General features: G+C 38.8%; 1 protein-coding gene across 1 annotated transcript; it reads left to right on the forward strand.

Moving 5' to 3' along the window:
• The first annotated feature begins 352 nt into the window (after window positions 1-352).
• Window positions 353-5,644, forward strand: LOC103723596 (rust resistance kinase Lr10-like). The gene is made up of 3 exons (XM_008814553.6): window positions 353-2,349; window positions 3,477-3,502; window positions 3,615-5,644. The coding sequence occupies exons 1-3, from the start codon at window positions 1,574-1,576 to the stop codon at window positions 4,775-4,777; spliced, it is 1,965 nt and encodes a 654-aa protein (XP_008812775.4). The 5' UTR covers window positions 353-1,573; the 3' UTR covers window positions 4,778-5,644.
• Window positions 5,645-9,842: the final 4,198 nt, after the last annotated feature.

A 9,842-nucleotide genomic window follows, 5' to 3' on the forward strand; every position in this document is an offset into this window, starting at 1 on the left:
TCAGCTGGCTCGGAGTTTCCATAGCATTAGTGCTTAGGATCATATGTGCATGGATTCCATGTTCAAAAAGGCCCCCATTTTTGCTGTTAGGATAATTGGAAGCACTTATCTTTTTTCCCAGGCATTTTACAGAGCTTGATAATGTTTTCAAGTCATAATGTATGAGGTGGAACTTAAGTATCGTTGTGAAATCAGGGTGTATTATTTACCACATAAAAAATTGATATCATAGTGAAAATGCCTCTTGCTTTTAATTGTTGGTTTACTAATTTTTCCATATTTTTAGTTAATTCTTGTCCCCATTATACAAAGCATCGAGAATGTTATTATTCTTGAACGCTTTGTTTTTTTCCTCTCTTGTGCAATAAAAAATGATAATGGCTCTGACTTTGAGCAGGGAATTTTGATGTTCTCTTACGAAGTTTAAAACAAAATGTTCTCTTAATTTTTTTTTTTTTTTGAGGTAATATTCTCTTAAGTTATTAGACATTTCTTGTAAAACGTATTTCTCATAAAACTCAATTTTCAGGCTATATGACATCTTAGTATTTCCAAAACAGTTTAGTTAAAGAAAGCAACCAAACAAAATGTAGTGTCTTTGTATGTGAAACTTGTAAAATAAGAACCTGTATATAGTTATACATTATGAGGGAACCTGTGAGTAATCTTTTAAACATTATTTCCCTGAAGAGATGTGTAGAAGTCATAAAGACCAACCGCCATTTCAAGATTTACAATGATAAGATCAATCTCATCACAAGTCCAGTGTCCTCTTGTTCTAAAATAGGAACATTTTATCAAATACCGAATGGCTGATCATGGTTTCACTTGTTCAGCATTGTAAATGTTCCTTCAAGGTATGCGACTTCTAGGAGGCTAGGTGAAACCTCTGTAGCAACTATCAAGAAGAAAGAGAAAAGAGCTAGTTCTCATATACAACTCTCAATTGTTTTGATGTAAATGGCACTGTTTGTGGAGAAAGAATCCAAAGTCAGGCAGCCAGTGTACAAGTTCGATGCCTCGGTGGACAAGACCTATTGAACCAGTTGTCAATGATGTTATTTAGGCGACCTAAGATAACCTTCCTGTCCCATGCATCATGGAATTGGTTGTGTAAAGAGTTGATGCAAATTTGCTCAGCAAGGAGAATCACCACTTTTACAAAACTTAAGTTCATGATATGCCTCTCGTTGTATTTGTTAAACCTATTTTGCAGGTTCTTATTTTCCTTTTCCTTTTTATTACATTTTGCTGCAGCTGTTTCACATTTCCAATCTCTGTAATCTAGTGCACCTTTTCTCATCTAAGTTTTGGAAATTTAGTTATCATGCTATTTTTATTTGAAATACAATAGGAAAAACATGTGGGCTGCCAATTCTGGACTTTTCTCCACTAATACTGGTCAAGAATGAACCACTAATCTTTTACCAGTCAAAGCAGTCTGGTATTCCTTGCATTTTAATTTTTGAGGCAAGGGGGAAGATGGGCTCGACCGGCATCTTTGTTACATTTAATACAAAGGCCAATGAGAGAGGGGAGAGAGCCATAGAGCCGCCTATCGAACAATAATAGCATGGAGTTCCTCAGCTATTTCCTCTCCATCCTTATCATCTTCCATCATCTCCTCATCCCTTCCGAATCCCAGAATGACTCGTATTACTATGATGCCTGTGCCCCCTACCCCTGTGGCAACGTTACTGTGGCCTTTCCCTTCTTCTTCTCTGAGACCTTCTGTGGCCTCCCCGGCTTGGAGATCACATGCATCTCCTCTACCCCCACCCTCACGCTCTCCGGAGTCCCTTACCAGGTGAATAAAATCTTCCTCTTGGATTGCTTGATCACAGTCTCTAACACCAAACTCGCTCAGAACCTCCAGTCCAACAGCTGCGATGGCCTTCAGAACTACTTCCTCCCAGAAGTCAAATTTTCTCCCCTTCAACTCCCATCGTGGGTCATGAACCTTAACTTCTCCTTCTGCAGCCATCATGGTGAACTTCCTTTAAATTTCACAGAGGTTGCTGTGAATTATAGTGGGGGCTGTGCTGGGAATGAAAGTCTCTATGTATTTCGTCCATCTAACAGCATGTACAGTGGGGATTCTGCGCTTCCAGCATCCTGTGTACATGCTGCACTCCCAGTGGAGCCGCTAGAACTTGGGAGGAATTTCACACACAGGGATGAGGTTTTGGCTGTGTTAAATGAAGGGTTCCCGCTGCAGTGGGACAACTTCACAGATTGCTGGGAATGCGTGAGGGAGGGTGGCCGGTGTGGGTACAACAAGAGCACTGGAAATATAACGTGCTTTTGCAAGTATGGATGCAGTCAAGGAGGATACCTGGGCGCTGGCAGGTAAAAGGCTTCTCTTTTTGTTAATTTGTTTGTATTCTTGTGTGTTTTATGGGCTCGTTGATTAACAGAAATATAATCAATGAGATGCTTGCATGTCTCATCATAGCGTAGCCTACAAAGTGTTATAGGAGCATTTACTAAAAATTTGTGAACCAGAGCTTGGCATTAGTCATTTAGTAGAAGGTGAAATCTCCACTATTTGATTTTCGATGGCAACCAGTTTTGGTGAGGAGGTGGAGGAACAGAAAAACTGGCAGAACCAGGAAGGGTTTGATGCTTATAAATGAAAGATTTTCACAAAGAGTGGGACAAGTCACCTTTTAGATGATTCTGGTTTTTTGTTTTCTTCTAAGTTGCCAGATAAATAGTGTTCTTTATTTTTTCTCTTATTTCTTCCATTTCCTCTGTTAATTTCTCCTGCTGGGAGATATCACATGATATATACAATAGCCAGCCTTACATATGGCCTCTTCACTGCTAGTGAAAGAAAGTTCCTTATTAGCTTCCTTTTTTCATTTTTTTTTTGAATGAAAGATAGGAAATCCATCAGTAATTATGTCCTAGTATAGCTTTATAGCCTCGTATCTGAACAACTAGAGCACCATTATTGCTTTTACATTTTATAATACTACATTAGCGTGTCAAATTCAGTTTTTGCCAACCAAATATGTACCCAACGGGTTGGAGAAATTTGAGCTTACATAATTGACCAAAGAGAAATGGTGCAACTAAACAGAACAGTGTTAAGCCGTGCAAACCAAGCTTAACTTTAGACTGTAGTATGCTTCCACCTATCCAAGTATGCATTTTAAATTCTTTTTAGTTTGCAGAGAGGAAGCAATTTATGTTGCCTAGGGAGTATGCGATGGTTACCTTGCAATGATTACTAACTGAAGTAATAATTCTGCTGACAGTGGTATAATTTGATCTGCAGTTTTTTTGGTTTCATAATGCTTGTTTAGAGGTCTCTGAAATCTATAAACGGCTTTTCAAATGATATTTTAAGTTTTACAAAACATTATCCTATCTGTCAATATATAATGATTACTTGATGAGTTTTAAATTATATTTACTTATGTTCTACATGAAAGCAATAATGCTCATGTATAAATATATTGTCTCTGCAGGTCCAAAGCATGGAAGATCATTCTAGGTAATTGTCTTGGGGACTACTTTTGTATGTTTAGATTCTGTCTGTCCTCCATGGATTCTCCTTCTTGCTATGATTCTTATTCTTCACTGCAATCCCTTTGCTTTGAGTGCAGCGGTGGTGGTCCCTACTACATTCGTTTTACTAGCAGGACTAGTAGCATTTATCAAGTACAGATCAAGTGCCTTGTCCATCTTTAATAACCTCTCTATTAGAAGCATAAGCCGAAGTGGCAATGCTGATGTTGAAGAGTTCATGAAGAGCTATCGGTCAATGCTGCCCACAGAATTCTCCTACATTGCTGTGAAGAAAATTACACATGGCTTCAAAGAAAAGTTAGGTGAAGGTGGCTATGGAAACGTATACAAAGGGCAATTACCAAATGGTCAACTAGTTGCAGCTAAAATTCTCGAGAAGTCTAAGAATAATGGTCGTGATTTTGTTAATGAAGTTGCTACCATCGGTAGGATTCACCATGTCAACATCATACGGCTTTTGGGATTTTGCTGCGATAGCCCGCATCGAGCTCTAATCTACGAGTTCATGCCAAAAGGATCACTTGGAGATTTAATATCAAAGGAAGAGATAATACATACCATCGGAGTTCCACGACTGCTAAAAGTTGCTATAGGGATTGCTCGGGGTATTGAGTATCTTCACCAAGGATGTGAGAGAAGAATCTTGCACCTAGATATCAAACCTCAAAATGTTTTGCTTGACAATAATTTCCATCCCAAGATCTCAGACTTCGGATTAGCAAAGTCCTACTCACATAAAGACAGCACTGTGACTTTGACAGGTGCTCGGGGGACTGTTGGCTATATAGCTCCTGAAGTGTTCATGAGAAACCTTGGAGGTGTTTCACACAAGTCTGATGTATATAGCTACGGGATGGTACTATTGGAGATGGTAATGGGAAAGAAGAATGAGAGACCGGAGACAGATCACTCTAGCAAAGAGTACTTTCCCGACTGGATATATGATCAATTGAACCAGTGGCCAGACTTGGAGGGGGAAGATGTGGTAATAGAAGAAGATACTAGTATTTCGAAAAAGATGGTCTTGGTAGGCTTATGGTGCATACAAACAAATCCTGTCAATCGTCCTTCGATGAGTACAGTACTGGAAATGCTTTCTGGGGAGGTAGAACGCATTGAAATGCCTCCAAAACCTCTCTTGTTTTCTCCACCAAGGCAACAATTGGAGTGTAATATATCTTATACAGATGGTGGCAGAGAAGGTTCTCTTCATACTCTTGAGACTCTCCAATCTGTGTAAGATGATCCAAGAAAGAGGCTACTCATGAAGAGCAGATAAGGGTGTCCTCTTGTACCAGAGTATCATCGGTTACTTATCAATTATGCGAAGGAAAGATCAATCATAAAGATCATGGAAACACTTTTAAATAGGGAATTCCTCTGGAGAGGCTTTGTGATGATGGGTAGGACAAGAGGCTCCCAGAGAGAGCGAACAAAGCAATGTAGCTGCCTACATGAATGACGAGTGATTACTGGGTTAGGTGACATGGAGCCTGTTTACCACCAAATTTGCGTCTTTGCGGGTAAGCGCAAAAGTTTGTCATCATGCAAAAGCAAACTTGCCAGGGCTACCATTCATTCAATTTGTTAGGTAGTGAGATGGCATACCAGGCTTGAGCTCTAGACCTCGCAAAATACTCTCTGTATCCCTTGCCATTTCCTCTTTCACAAAGTACTCACGATAACGATATGTGAGTAATAGGGGATTACTTTCTGAATGTGATCAAGAAACAGTTCTAGTGTGTGGCTTAGAACCACTGCAGTGGCAGTCCCTTGCCGGGTTGTTTGACGTCTCTGCTGGTTTATGTGGAGAAATTTTTGGCTGGACCAGGTCCACTGCTGAGTGCAGGCCAATTCAGCCGGAGGAGACACGGACTGAAGCTCTGTTTCCCTTCTTTTTTTTATATATATGTTTCGTCGTGTTGCTTTTTGATTGGACTAATCCACGACCTTTTGGTTGGACAAATCCACTAACTTACGGTGGGCCATGTCCGAGCATTAATTTCTCGTGACGTGATATGAAGAGCCACCGAGACGGCGAGACCTTGGTGGAGACTTTAGTGTAGAAATTATGTTCTGCATCATGTGGCTCTCATTCCTGTTGGTAGCCTGAACTCTCGTGGTCTTGAAAAATTATTTGGTAGACTAGAGACTTAAAATAAGATAAAATTACTTTTTGTGTGTGTGTGTGTGTGTGTGTGTGTGTGTGTGAGTGTGATGGCAAAATGACCTATCTCATGTCGCGTGCAATATTTTAATTAAACACCTTCTTGAGTAACGAGGTCTAGTTTGGTCTACCCAGTCCGACGGTGTGCCATTCGCACTAGTTTTCAACAGAGCCGTTCAACCGGCCCGGTAGGCTATATATTGATGACCTTGATTCTTTATTTTGAGCAGTTTGCCGTCTCCTCTCGGCACCCTTCCTTTGAGAATTTATTTGGTTCGCGGGGAAAAAATGGAGAAAAGTCTAGTCAATGAAAAAAACGAACCAAATCCGCATTTACCAAAAAAAAAAAAAATAGAGTTCCATTTTTGATCATGACAGTAACTTCCCTGGTAGGATGAATATCTTAACTACTCCACCTCATGACCAACTTGGATTTTGTCTTGATATTGCTCTGGCAATATTAAGCTACATGTCTGCAAGCATGATAGGCACTTGAGAATATAATTTGGTTCTTAAGGTCAATGAAATACATGCTATAAGTAATTTCTCTGGAGTTTAAGTGCTAAGTTGTCTTGTTTTGATCGTGTAACACATTTGTTGAGCAGAGATATGGAATTGTAGCACTATAATAAATAGAATTCCATTTTTGTTCTTAACAAAAAACCTTATCACATCCATATGAGTTGGCCTTTTGTACGAAGGTGCGATCCATCAAATTATGAGGAATTTTCATGACTGGCTCTCAACTTGACAGCAGTTAATTTAATTGGTTCTGAATTCATGGCCAAGTCAACTTGGGAAGGAAAGAAGCCTACTGCAATCCGTGTATCTTTTTTCTGTAGAAACTATTGTGGTTATAAATTTCAAGAATTTTGAGTTACATTGGCATGTTGGGTTTAAATAAGCGTTACATAGGGGCCACATCAGAAAGGGTTTTAATGCAGCTTACCTGCCTGTGAAAATGAGTAACCTTTTCTTGGAATGGTAGTGTTAATTAAGGCATCATAAGCTGATGTGGCTGAAAGGTTTACCTTACCTTGACACATTTCTGAAATTGTAGTTGGAGTTCATCTGTGGGCCAAATCAACCAACTTGTTCCTTACACCACCTTGAATTAGGTCGGTTAATCTGTTGGCACCATCTCTCTCTCTCTCTCTCTCTCTCTCTCTCTCTCTCTCACACACACACACACACACACACACATGCATGCACGCATGCCCGTGCGCGTGCACACACACGTGCACGCATGCACTCACACACATACGCATGCACGTGGGCACACGCATGTGCACCGTCTCTGGCCAAATGAGAATGGTGATCGACAATCCTTTTGGTGTAAGCTAGGACCTCTGGATTAAGTTTGAACATAGCCTTCCATCATCAAACTTGACATTTATTAGTCCTGCCAGTGGAGGAATAATTGGCAAAAATAATTCCATATTTTTTTCTTATATTTAACTTGGCAGCTGTTTGAAGTGAAGGCCCAATGAAGTTTTTAGTCACGTGTGCTTTTTAATAGTCTGGTTGCATTCCCCTCTCTCTTCATGCACGCACATGAACACACGCATGCATGCGCACTGTCTATGGCCAAAAGAATGGTGATCCACATCCCAGTTCGTGTAAACTAGGAACTCTGGATTAGGTGTGAACATAGTCTTCCATCTTTGAACTTGACATTTATTGGCCCTCCTAGTGGAGGAGTAATTGGCAAAAATAATTCCATAATTTTTTCTTATATAATCAGGCAGCTGTTTGAAGTGAGGATCAGGTGAAGTTTTTAGGCACACGTGTGCTTTTTAATATTTTTCTTGCATTCCTCTTTTGTTTCCTTTTATGATCTGCTATTTTTCTCCCATTCCTTTGTTTTCTGAATGACGTAAAACTTGGTAAAAAGAATATGTAGGAAAGAAAAGAATATATGAACATAATTTTAGTTTTCTGTGACTCCATAAGCCATTCCAAGAAAATTCATAAACTCTTGTTGCTGCTTGGCAACAAGGTAACATTGTTGATTTGTATCATTATCATACTCTAATAGCATTGTCCTTTTTGTCAATAATTCATTTAATCGGCGAGCAGATTAAGCATATAGAGGAAAAATTAAATTACTCCATATCTTTGCTTTAAATAATATGGTCGATGCTGGAAAGGTTGCTTTGCTTTTATGAGGATGTCCTACTTTAGCCCCCATTTTCTTGAATTTCTAAATAATGTTACGTTTGTTAAGCAGGATATGAAGAAAAAACAAAGATTATGACAATTGTACATTCTGTAAGAGATTGCATATGGAATTTGAGAAACTTTTTTTGCATGGTAGAAGTGGAAAATTGGTTAACTTATATCTTGTCATTGATTTTGTAACTGTATGATTCTTTAAAATGTGGATCGATAGTTCATCAGCGGCTCTCCCTGAATCTTTCTTTTGAGCTACTTTGCATTCTTCACTGAGATCAGAACATTGATTAATATTCTTTAAACAAAGTCAATAATTGTAAGGTTCTTTTGGCATATATATTGGTTCTCTTCAGCAAGATGCAAAAACAGGCATTTCTGCTGCATGTATGGCCAGTGACAATGATAAGCCTAGTCTAATATCTATTCTTGAAGCTTCTTTTTCAAATCATTTGCTCTTTTGGGAGTCAAAATGGCACACAGGTATGAAAAATCCTCCTTATCTTTGCTAAAGTGGTGTACTACAACATTGGCTCCCCTTCCTTCCCTCTGCTGCTATTGTTAGTTCTATATTAATTTTATCCGGTGTGTGAAAGCAAACTATTTTTCTTATTTAGGCATTTGAAATTGATTTCTCAACTGATATGCTCTCTTCAGACACAGGATATTGTTTTCATACAATTAACGATCTGTTTAGATTGATTCATCTTTCTTATCGAGAACCAAGAACTATAGTTTATCTTGGCTGCTTCAATTAATTGAAAGCTTTTCCTTTATTGCTGACAAGTCTGAAATGCATATTAAGTTGTGAGCTCATGTTTTCATACCAACATATAACTTGTCATGTAATCATGTCTTTCAAAATTCAAAGCAGGTAGGACATGCATTTAAATGTCTATGAGAATGGCGAGTTATGCAGTAAATATTTTAATGGTAAAAGAATTTATAGGGGTGTTTCCATGGCTTGCATGTCTTATAGGATTTATAGGATTTGTAAGGGTGCTTCCATTATATTTGATAGATATTTAAAAATGAAAGAAGAATGCATTTGGAGTAATTTTCCATGGCTTACTTCTTGTTATTAACTGAAAAGCCTTTTGTGGCTTCTTGTCTAGATTGTTTTACGTATTCTATAGATTGATGACATCAACTTCAGCAATTACATTGTAGACCTATTTAGGACAAATTGGTAGTGCTGAAGTGCATGCATACCCTTGCTCCTGCCTAATCTGCTGATATGAATTATTGTCATTTTGGGTGCTTCTGATTTCAGGAGTCAAACTGCATTTTGAGTTGACAGAGAGTTGCAACACAACTATGTCATTAGATCTGGACGTTGATCTTTAGATTCAGCAACTTCAATTGATATCACAAGGTCTGATATTGAAAAGATTCCCCTTCCACCTATAGAAGTTTTTCCAAGATCAGTGAAGCTAAACTCCCAGAAAGTAAACTCAGCAATGCCAGCGAAACTATTTTGAATGCTGAACTCCTGTTTGAGAATTTTTCCCGGTATAATTCAGATGGGCTGGTAGAGTCTTTTGTAAAATCTTTTTTTCTTGACTTGTTGGAAACTATAATGCAGGCCTTTGTTATGGGGCCAAAAAACTGTTCAGTCTCCATGGAGGCAGAGGAGAGAAATCAGCTCAGTGAGTTTATATTCGGCTGCATAATTGAGTGCTTGAATTTGAAGTGTAGTCGGTTTTGTAAATCTGGTTATAAGACGTGGTCAGAATTGCATTAGTTTTTGAGCAGAGATTGGTTAAGAAGAGAAGTTCAAGAGGAGATAAAATGGTGGATGGGTTTAGCTGGGAAGTTCTTAGATGATTTGATTGAGAAAGAAATGAGCCATTCAACAGGAAAGTGGATGGATTGTGAGATTGAAGCATTTGAGACAGGGATGGAGGTTGAGAGGGACATACTCCAAGCCTTAGTTGATGAAATGGCGATAGATCTTTGCCGATGC

This window comes from Phoenix dactylifera, chromosome 12 (genome assembly GCF_051530095.1).
Source record: "Phoenix dactylifera cultivar Ajwa chromosome 12, Ajwa_hap1_PhDact_Kaust_v1.1, whole genome shotgun sequence".
Taxonomy (NCBI): domain Eukaryota; kingdom Viridiplantae; phylum Streptophyta; class Magnoliopsida; order Arecales; family Arecaceae; genus Phoenix; species Phoenix dactylifera.

What these genes read in the sequence shown, in the direction of transcription:
- LOC103723596 (XM_008814553.6), top strand. Translation starts at nt 1,574, where the DNA reads ATGGAGTTCCTCAGCTATTTCCTCTCCATCCTTATCATCTTCCATCAT. An exon ending in GGATACCTGGGCGCTGGCAG is followed by an intron (nt 2,350 to 3,476) that starts GTAAAAGGCTTC and finishes TTGTCTCTGCAG; the next exon opens with GTCCAAAGCATGGAAGATCA. An exon ending in AGCATGGAAGATCATTCTAG is followed by an intron (nt 3,503 to 3,614) that starts GTAATTGTCTTG and finishes CTTTGAGTGCAG; the next exon opens with CGGTGGTGGTCCCTACTACA.